Source organism: Equus przewalskii, chromosome 2, assembly GCF_037783145.1.
Source record: "Equus przewalskii isolate Varuska chromosome 2, EquPr2, whole genome shotgun sequence".
Classification (NCBI taxonomy): Eukaryota; Metazoa; Chordata; class Mammalia; order Perissodactyla; family Equidae; genus Equus; species Equus przewalskii.
In genome coordinates, this window is record NC_091832.1 from 117545357 (window position 1) to 117565149 (window position 19793).

At 46.3% G+C, this 19793-nt stretch overlaps 1 protein-coding gene across 2 annotated transcripts in view; it reads left to right on the forward strand.

The window, feature by feature from the left end:
- Positions 1-19793, forward strand: part of PAPSS1 (3'-phosphoadenosine 5'-phosphosulfate synthase 1) — an 88959-nt gene that overhangs the window by 46024 nt on the left and 23142 nt on the right. For both annotated transcript variants that reach the window (XM_070611766.1, XM_008512811.2), the window contains exon 10: positions 12184-12452. In XM_070611766.1, coding sequence (XP_070467867.1) covers positions 12184-12452 — 269 coding nt within the window. The remainder of the gene's footprint in view (positions 1-12183; positions 12453-19793) is intronic.

Here is a 19793-nt window from a genome sequence, read left to right on the forward strand (position 1 = left end):
AATGACGAGGAAAGTTAAATGCAGCAATGGAATACGTAAGGGAAGGCGGTCAGTCTGAACCAACCTGGGTGATTTTGTTTTATTGGTGTAATTTGATAAATGTTATTTTGTATACTGCATGGAAGATGGATGCTAATAACAAATTGGCCTTTTACTTGTTTGTTATAAAACTCACCTGTTAAAGCTGAATAGAACTACGGAAGAGAAATTATTTGAGGAGTTCACTCTTATCAGCGTGCTTTCTACTTCGGAATGTCTTATATGAGTGGAATGTGTCACTGCAGAAAATAATGGAACAACAACTCTCATCTTGTTTGCTCTCATTTAACATATTTGTTGTGCATCTTTATGTGCCAGAGGGCCAAATGCTCAGGAAGCGTAAATAAATAAGACAGGAGCTCACGGTGTAGAAGAGACATTAAACGGATAGCAGAAAAGGGTGAAGAGTAGGTTGATTATGATTTCACATCGCTGGGTTAGGATAAGTGCAGCAGTAAGGGAAGAGCCTCTAGGTGCTGGTCTTTGCACTACTGTCTTACATATTATCGGGTGCCCCGGGGCAGGATCGTTACACCAGACGTCTGCTGTTAGCAGGTCTTACACAGAGGGAGGTAAACGATGTGTTCACACTGGTGCGCCCACGCTCTTTCTCCCCTACACTCACGGTTGAAGGTGCTGTGTCAGGGAACAGCGTTCACTGTAGGCTTGGGGACACTTTTTTAAGATCTGAAGGATCTTACAATCTTGCTACTAATGAATCCTCAGCCAAAACAGAAATGGTTAAGCTCTGATCATTGGTGCTGCTCTTTTCTATATTTTTTATGTAGAAATCAAGCAGATGTGGCTGAGAAAAGTGAGGTGAATGTGGTTGTTTTTAGGGAAATAGCTGGCCACCAAGCCATGTTTGTTACAGAAGCCACACTTCCCAAGTGGCCTCAGAAGTCTGGGCACGAGCACCCATTTCATCAGTTGTGATTAGCTTCTGCGAACCCAGGTCCTGGGAGTCGTCGGGAGTCCTGTGTGCGCGCTGTTGCTGCTTCACCACCTGCTGGTTACGTGGTTGTGGGAGGATTGTGTTCTCTCAGGCTCAGTTCTCTCGGTTCTAAGAATGGGGGCAGTGACGGTACCTCACGAGTGGGATTTTATTTTAAAAAGTGAAATGAGACCCCATGCTTAAGGCCCTGAAAATGGTGCCTGGCACATAGCTAAGACATTACAGTGTCATAGTTTCTGGTATGTGAGCCTGAAGCTAGTCTTATCCGTATTTGTGTGGAGCTTAAAGAACGAATATCTGTTTTCTTAAGCTCTACTGTAGTTCGCTGACATTTGAAATGATTAGAGCTTCAAATGGCTCGTGAGCTCGAGGCCTCAGGTGGGCCACCCACTCCTCAGAGCTGCGCAGTCCCCACCCAGCCTGCCTGGTTCATTCACATCTTCTGCTTGGCTCCTGTAGGGTATTTGAATGCAGGCGCCCTCTCCCTTCTGAATTTCTCTCTTCTCTGAAGTAGCGAATACAGATCTTCCTTGACATATGATGGGGTTGTGTCCCAGTAAACCCACTGTAAGTTGAAAATATCCTAAGTTGACAATGCATTTAATCCCTCTACCCTACCGAACATCCTAGCTTAGCCTCGCCTCCCGTCAGCTTGCTCAGAACACTCACAGGAGCCTATAGTTGGGCAAAGTCCTCTCACACAAAGCCTGCCTTATAATACAGTCTTGACCGTCTCATGTGATTTACCGAGTACTGTGCTGAAAGTGAAGTGAAGTGGTTGGATGGGTACAGAAGGGTTGTAAGTGTGTTGTCCACCCTCGTGATTGCGGGGCTCACTGGGAGCTGTGGCTTGCTCCTCAGCATCAGGAGAGAGGATCATACCATGTATTGCTAGCCTGGGAAAAGATCAGAACTCAACAGTACAGTTTCTCCTGAATGCGTGTCACTGTCGCGCCATTGTAAAGCTGAAAAATCGTAAGTGGAACCGTGATAAGTTGGGGACCGTCTGTGTTTGGCTTAAACTGCTTGTGTAGGAATTTCTCTGAATGCTACACTGGTGTTGCCTGTACAGCAGCTTATTTTCTGCTTCTTTCTTGCTAACGTGTTTCGGGCCCAGTCACAGAGAGTATACTGTGCTTGGTCTGAGTCAGTGATGCCGCCTCTTTCTCTTTTGTCCATGTGTGGTTTAAGGGTCTGTTTGTAAGTCACTTCTGGCCATTGAGATGTAAGAGAGAGTGGTTTCCAGGAAAGATTTTCCTTACTGATGAGAAACTGGCTTAGGACAAAAAGTCATCTTTTCTCATCCTTCGCTTTCTTCCTACTTCGGATGCTGTCATGTGAGGGTACAGTGTTTGGAGCTCTGGCAGCCATTCTGTATCTGTGGGAATCCATGAGAATCTTCTACTGGAGGAGTTTGTGATCCAGCCTAGAGTCCTCTCCCTCCAGACTTCTTACGCAAAGACCTCGTGCACATTTGGATTATTTAAGACACTTCTAGGTGGCTGGTCTTTTATTTCCAACTGGAAGCATCTGGTAGTTTAACATGTGTAGACTGCTCTTTTCTTCTGGAGAACAGGGGCATGTCTATCGGAGGGCTTGCTGAGACCACCTCCTTTGCTTTAACTTTTTGCCAAATTTGAATTCCTGTCTGGAATTCATGTTAGGAAATTAATTGTTGGCACTGTTGAGGGGTCTTTTCGAGGAATTATCATTCGTAATTGGAGACTTTATTTATTTATTTTTAAAGATTTTATTTTTCCTTTTTCTCCCAAAGCCCCCCGGTACATAGTAGTGTATTTTTAGTTGTGGGTCCTTCTGGTTGTGGCGTGTGGGATGCCGCCTCAGCATGGCTTGGTGGGCAGTGCCATGTCAGCACCCAGGATCCAAACTGGCGAAACCCTGGGCCGCCAAAGCAGAGCGGGCGAACTTAACCACTCAGCCGTGGGGCTGGCCCCGGAGACTTTAATATTATAATCTGTTTTACACTCTTCTTAGTGAGCCAAACATTTTACATCATTTAGAGAATTTTTTGTGTAGTGAGTGAGTGCAGCTTTATTTAAAGTAGCTGAGAGCCAGTTATTAGCCTCATATCAGACAACAAAGATGGTAGAGTATTATTTTGTTGACTTTCCCATCTTGGACTAAGGCAGATAAGCAGCAGACTGAGGAGTTCCCTCTGTAGTTCTTGTTCACTCTTTCAGGAAGCCAGTAACAGGTCACCTGCTGACGTGTGTGAAACAGTTCATGGAAGAGAAAACGGAACATTTATTTTTCCTTTCCCTAGGATTTCTTTTCCTGCCTCCCCCTGTTCTCCTTCCTCATCCTAGAATAACCTTCCTTCCCCTGGGCTGTGGTCCCGTGCGCAGTAATGTGGTCAGTTCTGCTGTTCCTAGACCATCCTGCAGCTGGAAGGACGGAGAAGGCTTTAACACCCACATCGGTGATTGTGAGCTGACACGGTTCCAGACGGCAGGTTCTTTGACTCACCGGTGGTTGACCACTATCCTGGAAAGAAGGATGGATTTCACTTAAGCCAAGTAGGAGCCAGTTAGTATTTATTACATGCAGAATGCTGGAGTCCTGCTGGGTTACAAAGGAAGAAGTTGACATAATTTCTTTCAAGCTAATATGAGGTAGCTAGTATTTCTGGGATGTATAAATCTAAGAAAGCTTTACAGAGCTGTTGCACTACAAACTTTATTTTAAATGAATGGGTAGAGACGTTGGGTGGCTATCTTAGGCAAAGTTGGGAAAGGTACACGGGAAAGCTGAGGCAGAAGCAGTGGTCTGTCTATGAGGGCGCGAGGCTCTCTTGACCATGCGTGGCCGTGAGCTGGAGATACTGGGATCTGAGCTGGTGCCGGGGCCCTGTCAGGTCGAGGCTCTCTCAGATGAGGCTCTGAACATAATTTCAGGAAGCAGTATTTAAGGAATGGAGGTCAGGGCTTAAGGGAACCCACCGGAATGTTGAAGCCTCGAAGAACTACAACCTCAGATATGATTACCACTTCTGAAGGGGCATAGGAAGGAAGCAGCGTTTCTGAAGCTGGGCAACAGGAGTGGGAGCTGTGAGGGGGCCATGGGCAGCAGCTCATCATTGGGGCTGTAGGCACAGCAGGGGTCCCCATGCCAAGGCAGGTGCGCCTGGGCCAGGGCTCCCCTGACTTTTCCCTCCATCCTCTGGTTGCCTGCTAGTGTCGCCCATCACGGAGGCAGGAGGACAGGACTGCCCCACGTGCACACCCAGACACACCCGCATGCAGACGCGCACACACACCTGCATGCAATGCACACCTACACGTGCACATTCCCAGGAACGTGAGTACGCACACACATACCCCACCAGATCCTGAGCACGTGCGCACAGACACCCCTGCATGCATGTATATGCACCCGTGCACATTCATAGGGACATGAGCATGCACACACACACCACCACACCCTGAGCGCACACACAGACACATATGCATAGACATACTTGCAAGTGGACGCGCACACACCTACATGTATGTACATGCACATGCGCACATTCGCAGGGGCGAGTACGCACACACCACCACACCCTGAGTGTGTGCGCGCACATGTGTGCACAGACACCCCTGCATGCATTTACATGCACACGTGCACATTCACAGGGATGTGAGCATGCACACACATGTGTGCACAGACACACCTGCATGTGGACGTGCACACACCTACGTGTATGTACACGCACATGCGCACATTCATAGGGGTGTGAGCATGCGCAGACATCCCACCACACGCTGAGCACACGCACGCATACCTGTGCACACTTAGGCAGAAGACAGAGACTAGATGGGATGGGGAGTGGAAAACAAGCAGCACAGAAGCTGGTTGGCAAAAAACTTTATATTTAAGATTATTTTTTACTTTAATTTGAAAGCATTTCTAGTCTTGAGAATGAAAAACAATTCGTTGCTGCTCTCCTTTGGGGTGTAAGAGTACCTGTTTATGAAAGATTCTAATAAACATGCTCATATTTACTCAAGAGGCCTATCTCTGTCTTAGTGATTTTTTTTCTCATAAGCAGTTTAAGTAAAAGAAAGACTGGTGATTGATGACAGTCGGAGCAAGGGGTCGATCAGACCCTTTCTTACTTCTAGCTCTTCAGAGGACTCCCACAAAACAAAGGTTAAACGTGCGCAGGCACGCACACAGCCGGCCCTGCCTGCACAGCACTGTCGTCAGCGCTCTCTTGTTCATCTGCTGTGTTGATTTAGGGGCAATCAGAAGTGCCTGTTTTAGGCTTGCCTGTTTCACGCTTCGGGTAGATCGAGTGCTGGTCGTAAAGCTTGGGCAGGGCTGGAAGAGGGACTGCCGGCCCGCTGTGCTAGCACGGCCTGCCAGGGAAGAAGCTGAAGGGAAGGAAGCAGGAAGGTATGGTTCTGGGCTTAGTGGTCAGGATGGGTACTGGGACTCTCACTGGGCTGGGGAGCAAGGCATAGTTCTGGGACCTCGGGGGAAGGGTGACTAGGACTTGGGAGCTCTTGCCTGCTCTTTGCCTGGTTTGTTGCTTGAAAGAGCCCTGCCAGGAGCTGAAGGTGTCCTGGGCACGTGGCTGAGACATCACAGAACGGGGTAAACCCGCATGCTGAGCACTGCGCAAGTGTTGATGGCTTCCATGCCAGGCTGGGCAGCCCACGTCCCATGCGCCTGCAGGGAAGTCATGCTCCCCTGTCCCACCCTCAGGATCTGCTGATGGGTATTGTTTCCTTGTCACAGTCAGCACACGCTCAGAAGAACCTCCTCTGCTTCTTCCCTTCCACCTGCTGGAAGGAAAGGGCTCCGACTGTAGAATCCAGAGGAGGCATGGAACCTGTACTCTGGGCTATTCCTTTACACACGCATGAAGGACAGGAGAAGGAGTGGGTTTGGGGACTAGATCTGCCTTTGGCTTGAGATGTGGCGGTCACAGTGAAGGTGGACGAGATGAGGGGTGTGGGACAGGGATGAGCGATGTCTGTTGAGATGGTTTTAGTGATAAATCTCATTGACTGATGAAGTGGAAGGTCAGGACTCAGGATGCAGCCAACAGAAGCCATCTGTGCGGCCACAGTAATTGAACCCAGGTGAGGGGAATGACAGGTTTCTTGAGTGAGTACATAAAGAGGAATTTCGCAGGACCCAGCAATGAACCCGGTTGCTCCGAGAGGACTACGAGATGTCAGAAACAGGTGATTAGCCCAAAATGACCAAGCAGAATATAAAATGTCATGCATACTTGATTACAGCTGTAAAACATGTGCAAAAGGAGAAAAACTAGGAGACTGTGCAAAGAACCCTAAAACAACCAAACAGTTATGTTAGGATGGTACAGTTGTGGGTGACTTTTTCCCCAAAATTTTCTTCAGTCGTTCATGGTTTTTACTTTAAGAAGAATAGTAAAGAGGCAGATGAAATGGAAAAGATTGGTGCCATGGCTGGCAGGCCTTGAGGCTGTGAGTGGTGGGGTAAATGTTTTTGTCGGAGGTGGTAGAGAGGTCAGGACTGTTTAAAACGGGAAAGTGCCTTTTGGATGTGGCAGGAGTGTCATGCTCCCCTTGACAGAGCAGGCAGGGGTTGGCTGAATGCGTGAATCCAGTCTTGTTCTTTCTTCCCTCGCTTTATCCTCCGCACTGTCACCACACTTACTTTCTGGAAACAGAGATCTAATCACGTCCTGCTGGAGTGGAAGGAGTGCATTCCTTTTACCACGCACTTACCCTCTGGGTGGTGAACGTTCTCTCCTCCGCTGGCCAGATTGAAAGCTCCTGGGGCAGGACCGGTGCCCGCTACCTCAGGACGGCATATCTGAGATGGCATTTTCCTCTTGTCCAAAGTGGTTTCTCCCCTGCCCCGTCTGCCCTGGCGGCTGTGCAGGCTGCACCGTGGGGAAGAGCAGTCCGCAGACAGGTCTTGTGAAGATGAGATGGAGGCTCATGGTGTCAGCAGTGAGGAAAGCAGGGCTGCGAGGGAGCCCGGGGACAGGGCGCTTCCTGGCCTGGGGGGCCGAGGGCAGGCCGGAGTGTGGGACTCAGAGGTGGGCAGTGGCGCTGTGCTCCCGCAGGGGCTGGAGGGCTCGGAGAAGCGATGGCGACTGCTGGCGGTTGAATTTGAGGTGCTCGGGGAGCACTGCGAGGCCGCTGGAGAGGTGGCCTGGAGCTGAGGGCAGAGTTTGGTCTGAAGAGGCAGATTGGCGAGTCACTAATGTAGAGCCCTGCTCAGCGACCTCAGGCGCCAGGGGGCAGGGGGAGGGGTTTGGGGGGGGGGGTTGCCCTGTCTTCACCGCTGTTCCAGTGTGGCCCCATCCTCCAGCGGGCACATCGTGGTCTGTCAGGTGAGCCTGGCCGTATCCTGGGGAGGGACAGGTGAGTGGGGGAGAGAGACAGAGTTTGATTTGTGTGGAGCTGTGGGGACTCTTCCTCAGCAGCAGTCATCCTCCGATTTTGCTGTCTGTCCACCCTGCCCACTTGCTCTCCTCTCCCCACACTAATCCTGCACGGTCCTGTTAGACGAATTTTCTGTGAAACATTGCTGATTAACTCACAACCCCCGTTTGGTAAGCAGTATCCTCCCTCACTTGGCTTTCAAAGTTCTCCATAATGACCTTGTGCCGTAATGGTCATGTCCGTCGTGACAGAATGGATGACTATGTTCCTTAGCATGTCTCTGCTTTTCTCCTTCCACAGTTCTGCTCACACCGGGTGGCTTGGTGGCAGTGCTGTTGTTACGGTTATCAGCCACCTCTCATTTGTCTTTCAGAGGCTGGTAAGCCTGCAGGCCAAATTTGATCTACCGCCGGTTTTTATAAATCAAGTGTTATTGGAAAACAGCCGCACTCACTCGTTTACGCGTTGTCTGGGGCTGTGTTGCGCCGCTGTAGCAGGGTTGGGTGGTGGCAACAGAGACCCCACAGCCTGCAAAGCCTGAAATACTCACTCTGCTCTTTATGGAAAAAGTTTGCTTTTATGCCTGGTGTCAGCAACTTCACAGTGTACTTTCTAGAAGTCAGGATTATAGAATTCCTGGTCTTTTCCCAAGAAGCAGTGGGACAAAGGGTCAGAAAGAAATGGAAATAATAAATGTTAAATTTCAGTCATTTTGTAGATCGCCTCCCATTTTCAAACAGTTTAAACTGTGATCTTAGGTAAAGCAGTCTTAAACTAAGCCAGAAGGAATTATAAGCAAAAAGGCAAATGTTTTACACTGATGATGGTGTGACAGTGGGAACATCACTGTCCTGTAGAAGATGGGGATAGGAATGTGAGACATTAGTAACAGTTGCTATGAGTGTCAGTGGCCCCAGGTCGATAGTGGCCCATTATTCTTCTTCCATACTTGATGGAAAATTGATGGAGGAAAATGTAGCAATGATGCATATTGGGTTTGTTACTTGGGACAATGTCCTGGGAATGTACACTCTAATAGATCAGATACTCCTGTTACATTGTTCATCCACGTAAGCTCCCTAGTGGAGAAACCAGATGGTATGGACAAAAATACAGCCTGGACCCAGACATTTGTGTGATTCATTGATAAATAGTTGCAAGAGATTGAGAAGACTGGAAGTTCAGGAAAGATCTGATAATTGGCAAGGAAAAATGGGCAGGCACATAAAGCAGTCATTGGGTTTCTTAGCGGAACTGATAGAAAGGAAATAATTCTACCTGGAAGAAAATTTGGCAGTGAAATCCTTTATGTGCTGCTAACGTGAACTGTTAATGTCGTCCACCTTAACTTCGTCTGTTAAATGTCCAGCGTGGAGCTTGATTAATTCCTTTTGGAAAGAAGCCTAGGTAGATAAATTATTAGAATCTGTGAAATAGGTTTGTTTGAGACAGAATGTATTTTTATGTTTCCTTTTGCACGTCCTGTCGTATACATAATCTTGCTAAATGGCGGTTTTACAGAATCAGATTTGGCCTCATTGAGGTCTAGGCGTGCAGTCGTCCTGCATCTGAGATGTGTTCCCCAGGGGTCCCGTTCGGAGATTGGTGCCTGTTCCCGGCTTAAGGAGCATGGAGGCGGTGTGTCTCGGCTCAGAGCTAAGGCACCCTCACCTCGGAAACACTCACTGGGAGTGTCAGTTCACAGTGGAGTGGACCTCGAGCCACCAGTAGAACAGTGGGTTCAATTCCTGCCAGGAAGTTTTAGATGTGGTGTTTTGTTTTGTTTTTTAAAAATTTTTTTCTTTGAGATTCATAATAGTTTACATCCTTGTGAAGTTTCAGTTGTACATTATTTCTTGTCTGTCACCACATGAGTGCTCCCCTTCACCCTGTGTGCCCACCCTCCACTCCTCTTCCCGTGGTAACCACTGAACTGTTTTCTTTGTCCATGTGTTTGTTTGTATTCCGTGTGTAAGTGAAATCATATGGCGTTTGTCTTTCTCAGTCTGGCTTATTTCACTTAGCATAATACCCTCCAGGTCCATCCATGTTGTTGCAAATGGGATGATTTTGTCTTTTTTATGGCTGAGTAGTATTCCATTGTATCTATGTACCACTAGATGTGATATCTTCTTTTAAAGATTGAATTATCTTAAGGAGCTTAGATTTATTGAGAGATTGCAGTGTGCATCTCACCATGCCAGCTACTTTATGTTATTTTCTGGTAACAATAACCTTAGTATCATCCCCACTTCAAAGATGTAGAAAGTGAAATTCAGTCCTGAAAGTCTTTATTCTGAAGCAAATCTCACACTCCGTGTCATTTTACCTAAATATTTCAGTACCTGTCACTTAAAGGTGAGGACTTTGAAAGCACAATCATGATACCGTTATTGCACCCGCGTAATAATAATACTTTTTTCATGTCATCAAATATCCAGTCAGTGTTCGAATTTCTAATAAGTTCTTGGTAATCACATTTCTTTTTTTACAGTTTGGTTTATTTGAATCAGAATAAGATCTACACATTGTAATTGGTTCATGTCTCGTCATAATTTTTTACTGTTTAAAAAATTTTTAATTTTGAAATAATTTGAAATTTACAGAAAAATTACAAGAATAGTACCAAGAACTCCGTATATTCTTCACCCAGATTCCGCAGTTACTTTATTTGCTTTTTTGCCATCACTCTATTTGAAAGTTGCAGACATGCTGCCTCATTGTCCCTTAGTATTTACACGTGTTTTTCCTAGCAATAGGGCCATCTCCCTCCTCTCCGCAGCACGCGCATCACACTCAGGACAGCACGCTGACGTAGTACGGTAATCCATTCTCCACTCACATCATGCCATTGTCCCAATCGCGTCCATGTAGCAGAACCGGCAACAATAAAGTCTTCTCTGCCGCCTTTCCTTTCTGGTTCAGGAGCTCAGCCCTGCCTCTTTAGTCTCCTTCAAGCTGGAACGGTCACCTCGTCCTTATTGTGTCTTTTACAGCGTTGACCTTTTTGAAGAGCACCTGTCATTTGCTGTTGAATGTTTGGGTTTATCTGCTCCTTCCTGATGATGAGATTCAGGTTACAGGTTTTTGTCAGGAATACCGTAGGAAGCAGTGCTGTGTTCTCAGGCTATCATATTGGGTGGTTCACAATTTTGATTCATCCTATTACAGGGGAAGTTAATTTTTCTTTTAAAATTAACTTTTATCACTTAAGATTGTGTTTGCCAGGTTTTTCTGCTGTAAGTTAATAAGTTATTTTGTACTTACTAGTTCACAAGTATTTTGGGGACAAGATTTGGAGACTCCATCAGTATCCCATTGTCTCCTGCCAGTTCCAGCTACAAATACTGCCAGATGGCGATTTTCTGATTCCATTGTTCCTTCTGCATTTGTTAGGTAGAGGTTCCACTTCTCCCCCGTTGGTCCATTCATTTATTTTATTCTTTATGGACTCAAGGATTCTTGTTTTACTCAGCAGGTTACAATCCATTGTTGTTATTATTTATTTGATGATTAGCTTGCCCTGGGTTGGCCACTGGGGCCCTGTCAGATTAGTGCTCTATCCTTTTGGCGTGTCCCCGTGATTCTTTGAGCACTTCCTGTCTTCATGACCCAATATGTTCGAGCTCGTGTTGTACTTTCCTTGCTCTGGCAACCCTAGAATCAACCGTTTTGCCAAGAACCCTGGTTTATTTAAGTGGAAGTTGTATTTACAACGCAAAATGTGGGCTTCATTTGTGCACCTTACCACTGGGTGGTTGCTGCTTGTAGGACCTTTCAGTGGACAGAGCTAAGAAATGTCCCTGTGCACATATATACATATACGCACAGACGTTTATATCTGTTCCTGTATCTGCCTGTCTCTACAGCTGAAAACCATGCTTAGTAACACTAATCAATACCACATGGTCTGTTCTAGCCTCTCTCCTTTCTGTGTTTATGCCTGCTTTCTCCTGTGGTGAGAATCCTGGCTCCCATTATCCTCAATATGTTTCCTTATTTGCTCTACCCCCTGACATGTAAGCAGTCTCCCGAATGGCTGTCTTGGCCCTGGTGCTGCAGGCTTCTGCTGGGCCAAAGTCCTTTCTCCTCCTGGGCTGCAAGCCTGGAGCCTGCCTTCTCAGAAAAGTCTCCTGATAACCAGCCCCACATAGGAATGAAGCCAGGGTTGTCAGCAGGCAATACGGAGTTAACCAGTTTAACTAATCTAGCATTTGAGTAATAGCATGTCCTTTTAAGGGATATTGTTGTTGCTAAGCTGTAATCCAAAATCCAGACCTGGCCTCACAGAACTATGTAGGGTCCAGTCAGGCAAAGTAATTAGTGTAAATAAGCATCCTTGGATAGTAAGTACTTTTCTTAAACTACAAATTTCTCTGCATTTCTGTCTGCCTTTAATACAGGAGTGTCCTAGGTTCTTATGGAAGGATTCACCTGATGGGTAATTAAGACGTAGACCAAGAATTTACGTCCACTGTAAGCAGTTGAACAGAGCATTAGGACCAGGAAGTCTGGTTGTTATTCTCAAGTTTCCTATGAATGCAGAAAGTGATTGTTAGGGATCCATCACTGTTATGTTACGCATCCTCAGACTTGTGAGGTTTGTGAAGTAACCATCACTGTGAGTCCTCTCGCCTTGGAGTAAGTGGTCAAACCAGTGCACATTTTCCACCAGTTTCTGATTCTGAGCACACATGTTTGCTTAATCCTAAGCATCAAGCTTCAAGAATAATTGCTTATCCTTTGAAAGGTAATCTATTAAAAATGTACTGTTCTTAACTCTGGAAATTCTCTTTTCAGATGCTGTCTTTGCATTTCAGTTACGCAACCCGGTGCACAATGGGCATGCTCTGTTAATGCAGGATACCCATCAGCAGCTTCTGGAGAGGGGCTACCGGCGCCCTGTCCTCCTCCTTCACCCTCTTGGTGGCTGGACAAAGGATGACGACGTTCCTTTAATGTGGCGTATGAAGCAGCACGCAGCAGTGCTGGACGAGGGAGTCCTGAACCCTGCGACGACAGTGGTGGCCATCTTCCCATCTCCCATGATGTATGCTGGACCGACTGAGGTAGACTGCTCTTAAGATTTTCACTGCGGCCGCGTGGAAGCCACTCTTCCTCACACAGACCTATCCGTGGGTTTTTCTCTGATCTGCGGGTCTGTTCTCGACGTTCGGTGCGCCTGGAGTACTCTGCTGCTGTGTCAGGGGTATCCTCTAAGGCAGCCCCAGGAGGCAGCCCTCTGGGAACGGGAGGCAGGGAGAGGCTCTGCTGCTTGGGGTCCCAGCTGCGAAGGAGGGAAGGGTCCCTGCAGACGGGGCTGCCCTGGGGGAGGTGTGGCCCAGCCTCCGTCTGGAACTGCTCTGACAACACCCATCTTACCCTCTGACGGAGTCCTGGGTCACTCTTCCCAGGGGACAGATTTGGTTTGATTTTTACTTCTTCTGAATTTTGGAAGGGCCAAAGGTATTTCAGTGAGAAGAAACGCATTATATCTGAAAAAGTTCGGAAGACATTGCTCCTCCGTTCTTTGTCAAGGACTGGAGTGTGATAGAGTCTAGAAAGAAAACTGCTTCTTGATACTGGGTGGGAGGGTTCTGGAGTCCTACTTAGTGGTCAAAAGGATGTTTTGAGATCTTCTTATAAACATATCTTTTTATAGAGCAGAGGACTTAATTAGGTATTTGCTTCAAGGCAGAGTAGGCTTTCAAAAAATATTTGTTGAATGAATACGTCAATGAATCACCTAAAACACTGTGTGGGAAATTCCTCTGCAGCTTATTGTTGAGTGTTCAAGATAAAGAATGGAATGCACATTATTACTGCAGTCTTTTCATCCCCACCTTGAAGGGTGACGAATTTACTTAGATTTATCTGGGAGGCAGACCCCGTTAGAAAAGATTAAATAATTTAGTTGTGTATACTCTGTGAGGTCTTCATTCAAAAAATATTCAAAAGGAAACCCAAGCCTGTTTGGCTGGCCTTTGGAGTCAGACCTAAAAATTTTTATTGGAGCTTGCTTGTGGGGTTGTACACTGTGTTACCTCTTTGTCCAAGAAAAACAGACAAACAAAAACCTACAGTAACAGCTAAAAGATTAAAATGTATTTGACTCCTCTCTTGGATCCAGCCTAAATAATGCGCTGGAACTTCTGCCTCAGGTAAAACTCCTCGTATTCTCCCTTCTTTGTTAGTATAAAATGTTCATAATAATTGAGCGGTGACAGCCCTTTAAGTTTCCAAGAGACCACCATGACCTTCAGTTCTTGTATCTCAAAGAACTAAATTGTTTTGGAGATAAGTAACAGTTCTGTTCCAGTAGTTCCCGACTTCTCTGATGGTACTGTCTTCATTTCATCATCATCATCATCACTTTAAGGGACTCTTTTGGTCTGGAGTTCTCCAGAGTTATAGGATGAATGGTTTTCAGTGTGGGATGGCCCAGGTCAGTTTGGGGTCAGGAGTGAGTTCATGATCAGAAGCCTCATTAAGAGCCTGCGAGGAAAGTGAAGGAGTTTACCTTCCCTGTTGAGGGCATAGTCTGTCGTCCTCGTGTTTCTTATTCCCTATCTAAAAGAGGAAGAGATACAACATTTTATTAACTAAATAAACTAAAAACTGCTTTTAAGAAGGTGGGAATGAGGGGATAGATAAATAACAAAAACAGCCAACTATCAGAAAAGAGAAAGCCCTTTCTTGGGAGAACACCACAAAGAGTTAAGTATGCTGTTTTGTCTGCATTAGAAAGACTTTAAGTCTTCTGATTTCAGAGCCAGGTGTGTTTCTTAAGGAAGAGTCAAAGGTGAAGGTACCCGCAGGTACCTCTGGGTTGCTTGCATTTTGGGGTGCCATAGGGGCTTCCTCCTTGCAAGGCGAGGTGTGCCGGCCGCAGCAGGCCCCTCCCTGGCCTGAGGTTCTGCTCCCGTTGCTACCACAAGCGCATGGTCTGCGAAACACAGTAGGAGACTGCTGTCTGAGGCCTGCACGGCTCTGGGCCTGGTTTGCCGTCGGCTGGTTTGGGGTCTCCGACTTCTGGGATGTGTTTAAGTGCACAGTAAATGGTTATTCAGAGGGTGCGCGAGGAGGTGGGACTAGATGTTCTTTAAGGTTCTGTCCCATTCTCATCATTTTCTGATTTCTCTTATTTTCTTTTAACTTCATATTCAGATGAAGTATACATAGGAAAAGGTGCACATTTCATAGGTGGGCAGGTAAATGAATTTTGGATGATACATCCAGCATCTAGATTTTTAAAAAGACTGTTACCAGCACCTCAGAAGCTCTCCTTCCTGCCCTGCTGTGCATCACCTGTGCCCTCTGCCGCAGCCGCCGTTACTGTCCTCACTTCTCACGTTGCGGCTCCACTTTGCTTGTGTTGAGGTTCCGATGCTCTGGGAGGCAGACTCTGAGAGCCAGAGTAGCGCTCAGGAAGTTTCTTAGGGATTGCTCTTGGGATCAGCGCTTGTGGAAGAGAAGAGAGAGAGGGAGGAGGGCTGGGCAGGGGGAGAGGGTGAGCTGTGATTCAGTCTTCGTGGAGCCTCAGTTGACCCCATGTGAAGTTCTGGAAAGGCCCCTCGGAGATGCTCCAAGTTGCACAAGAATCTGCGTTTGTGCCCCGTGTTGGCCAGGGATTGGCGCCCACGGAAGGGGACATATGTGCCTTTGGGAGCTGCTGCTCTTTTCCACGGAGGCAGTTTCTAAAGAGGGCTGACAGCTGCTGGGTGTGTGCTGGCTGCACTCCTAGAAGCTGGGGCGTAGTCCTTCCCGAGGGGGACCTGGGCGTTGCATCCGGCATCCAGCCCAGCCTGTGCTGAGGCATCTCACAGCTGAGATCTTACAGTAGCTGCTCCTTTGTGTCTGACTTCTTTCACTTCACGTTATGTTTCTGAACTCACCCTTGTTGTTGTGTGCGGTTAGTTGTAAGCTGGTCATTCTCGGTCCTGTGGAGTGTCCCCTTGTGTGACTACCGCCAGTACTGTGGATGGGCCTTTGAGCTCTTTCCAGTTTCCTGCTGTTGAGAACAGCGCTGGTATGAAGACTTCTGTGCGTGCCTTTGAGTGGACATTTCTGCTGCTTGTAAACCAGGGACTAGCACTCCTGGGTCGTGGCGAGTGTGCGTTCGGCTTTCGGAGAGGCTGTCACTCAGTCTCCCAGTCTCCCAGGGTGGTTGAACCATTTTACACTCCCACAGCAGTGAGTTTCCTCACCTATCCTTATTCTCTTAGTCATTTTAGCCGTTTTGGTTCTTTAGCCTTGACTGTGTAAGCGTTTTGTGATACGTTTACTATTTCTTAAGCAACCTCAGAAATGTTTTATTGAACTAGTTTCACTGAAGAGGAGATGGAGAAGTGGTCCATGAGTTGTTCTTATTTACAGTGGTAGAGAAATAGAGGGCAGTAATAGCCCATTGTTATTGAGCTCTTACTGTATTTGCCAGGCAGTATTCCAAGAGTGTTACACGTATTAGCTAAATTAATGCTCAGAACAACACTGTGAGGGTAGGTACAATTAGTCTCAATTTACAGATGAGGAAACTGAGGTAGAGAGGTTAAAAAACTTGTTCAAGGTCACATAGTAGCCTATAGTCAGTCTTGCTCCAGAGCCATGTACCAAAACTTCCACAGGATGTTTTTTATCTTATTAATATTAAAATATTTTTAAAAAACATGTGGCCACATGTTTTTTGAAAACAGCCTGGAAACAAACTCTGGAAGTATCCTGTAGGAGTTCTGAAATAGTGAGGATGGCCCTGGCTGATGTTCATGAGAAGTGGTAGCTCTCAGACTTAGTTTTTCATTGTCATAGCCTAGAGTTGTGGTTGTCCTATTCTTTGTATCGTCTGTACTCTTATTATACCTGCGTCATGGCATTAGCAGTGTCTCCCTGTGTTTCTGTGTTGTGAGGAGTGAATGGGATGATGTAAATAAGGAAACACATTGCCTCGCTCCTGACAGTACGTGGTGATTAATATCAGCTGCCTTAAAAACAGTACCAGCTGCTTTGCTGCAAGTTCTTGATATCCCTGGGGTTCTGTCTCCGCATTGAGGGAGCTGCCTGCACCTCAAGGTTGCTTATCAGTCTGTGAAGTCCTGTGGCAGAGAGCCTGGGACGCCCTACTCCCAGCAGACTTCGTGTCGGAGCATGCATCCTCTGATTGGGATTGTCCTTTGTTGTTTGGTCATCTCTAAAGCTAGTATAAAGGATATGAAGGTAAATAATTTAAAAAAACAACAAAGATAACCACTTTTTAAGTGCCTGCGTATGGGTGTGTCCCACACTGAACAGGTCTCCTGTGTATGTTATGTAACCTTGTCCCCACAGCTTGGTGAGGTAGGTTGATTCCTGTAGGTAAAAACTGCATTTTACAGATGCGGTTACTGAAGCTCAGAGAGGCCAGGTAACTTACTGTGGTCTGTCAGAGAAAACCGGAGCTGCACAGTAGTTCGAGTAGGAAAAACAGATTTTGGTACAGGAGCTGTTGCAATAGAGGAAAGAGACCTCAGGACAGAACTGGGCTCAGTTCTGAATACGGCTTGGGCAAGTGGGGATGTACGGTGGAGCAGAGTGGGGGTGTCAGTGGATGGAAAATTACTAAGAGGAAACATCAGAAATAACAGGCAAGGGACGATTCTGAATCTAGCAGGATTCTTGTGAAAGCAGCCCAGCCTGATCCAACAGCACTTAGCAGATGGTAAGAATGAATTTGACAGATAATGGAGGATGGGGGGTTCTCGTTAAACTGACTTTGCAAGATTTTTCTACAGCTGGCTGGGACAGGCCCTCCAAGGATGGACACTGAAGGCTGAGGCCTGGAGGGCTGAGAGGAGCCTGACCAGGGCTCAATCCAGGATAGTCTTTGTCAGAGCTTCCAGCCAGCAAGACCAGAGCTGGGATTGTCTGAGGCATGGCCTGCCTGTTCCTTTCACCAGGGCCCCGTGCTGCCTGGCAGCCTCCAAGGAGCCTGTGCCTTGGCGGCGGGTGGGAGGGCGAAGAGGTTCGGTGCCGACACAGCTCCCAGGTCTTCCAGGAGGGCTGAAGGCCCCTGCGGTTGTGTCTACCTGTGCATCTGTGTCAGGAGTGTCAGTTACGAACTAAGAGGTGTGATTCTGGTCAGGAAGCACTGGATCTGGGGCCTGAGCAAAAGGCAGTTTTTAACTTCTGAACTTTATAGCACAAACTTCAGAAACTCCAGTAAACGTGTTTATATGTTAAACCGTGACATGTTTCCCTGGTTATGACCTTGCAGGATTGAAGCTGTGAGGTCGCTGGCTCGTGAAAACTGTCCATTTCTTTCTCCAGTGCCTCACTTGTGTGTTTGACTTATTTGGCTTATTCACAGCCTTGAGCGAATAATTTTTTTGTAATAAAAAAACGCTCATTTTTGTAGCTTTTCCAGTGACATCAGGAAAAAGTCTGCCAGTAATGCTTATTTGCCAACTAGTAATAATAAAATAAAAGCGATGACTCCCTTTAATCATTTTCTGTAGGTCATTTAGGAGGCTTTGGTACCAGCTTTGTTTCTCTGACTGGCATGCTCCTCAGAACAGCGAGCAGCTCTGGAGCCGTTGGTCCCTGCTTTTCCAGTCCGTAAAGATTTAATGGCTTGACTCCCAAATTCCATTTTAGGAATTGGGGGTGTGTGTGGGAGGGGGCAGCATGTGGAGGGAGAGTTGCTTTTCTGATGCTGAATAGGTCTTACATATGTACGTTTTTATCTTTCTGAGGTATTAATTGACTGTAGGAAATGTTTTGTTCCGTCTCACAAAAGACTGAATCCTTTTTTGTAAAAAGGACAAATAACACTTTCTAAGACCTGTTGTGTGAAAGTGTGGAAAATAAGATGTGTTTTGGAATGTGGGTATGTACAACCAACAGCTCCATCCTGGGTTGAAGACGTTGGCATGAGAATTACCAGTGGAATTTTGGAGAGAGCACGTTGTTGGAGGTGGGGCTTTTTCTCTGCCGTGGAAGTTATCCATGCTGTGGTAAGTGGGTCCTGTGTTAAGTGCGCAGATGCCCGTGAACAGGGACGGTAGGACCATATTACGACCCAGCTGTCAGCATGTTATTTAATAGTCCATGCTTTACAGCACAACCCGGAGCGGCAAATGACATGTCTGTTAGGATGGAAACCTGGCCCTCCCTGAGAGCTCTTCCAGGAGTTCTGACAACCTAAGGGGACGTTGCATCCTGAGCTCTGAGCCCCCTCTCAGGAGCCATAGACTCCCCAGTTTTAAGTATAACCTTTGACCCTTTTGGGTCCTTGATAATGTTGTCTTCTGCTCATTTATTGTATTCATGTTTCTGGAGTGAGGCGACACAGGTTCACTGTCCCTTGTCCAAAGTCTGGGGTCACGTATTACTTGATTCTCCTGCTGGGTCTGGGACATGGAGCACGTTAATGTTTCTGTAGCAGAGTGAATCATTTTTCACCCCAAGAGGATCAGTAAAGCCCACAAATGACTTTATGTCAGTTTTGATCAGATTTTGCCTACTAAATTAGCTGAAAACCTAGGTTTTTGGATTTCAGATGGATGTGTCAGCTTATCTTACTGTCGTAATCGTTTCACAAAATATACATGTATCAAATCATCACATTGTACACCTTAAACTTACACAATGTTGTATGTCAATTATATCTCAATAAAGCTGGAAAAAAGTGGATTTCAGAATTTTGGACAAGCAGTTGTGGGTCTGTACCACAGAAACATTTCAAATCTATTGATTTGTTTTAAAAGTAATTTTGAGGATCTGTATAGTCTGATACTTTATAATACTTATAGCTTATATGTCTTGAGAATTGAAATTACTAATTTAATTCAGAGACATTAGATTTTATAGGTGTTGTAGGTTGTTTTTCATGGGAGGAAAAAATGTCCTTTTTTTCTCCTGATTTTGCTGTAGTTTTTCAGCTCAGAATCTGTTGTTGTTTCTTACTGAAGCCTCAAGTTCCAATATTGTCTGTTAGCCTGATTTTCCAGTGATTTAGGTTATCTGTGCCGTTTCTTCCCTAAATAGAGTACTAACCTGTGTTTTTCTCCTGCACTGACACCCTGTCTCACGGTGGGGCTGGGCGCAGGGTAAACGGCTCAGTGCAATAGGGCTGTGTGGACTTGGCTGTTGGAGACACCCGGGAATTACACTGATCTCTCAGTTGTTTATTTTGCAGCCTTGGACATGTTACTGAAATTCCCCAAGTCTCAGTTTTCTTATTGGTTAAACGGGAATAGTAACTATCTTATCGATTTGCTGCAAACATTAAATGAGAGAATGTTTATAAAACGTTGTATACGGTGACTAGCATTTAGGAAGGACTCAGCAATTGGTTCCTGTTTTTATCTTCTCCTACCCAGTGAAGGACTTCGTGAAATGTTTTCCAATATCTCTCCCACGATTGCCTTCCTTAAAGT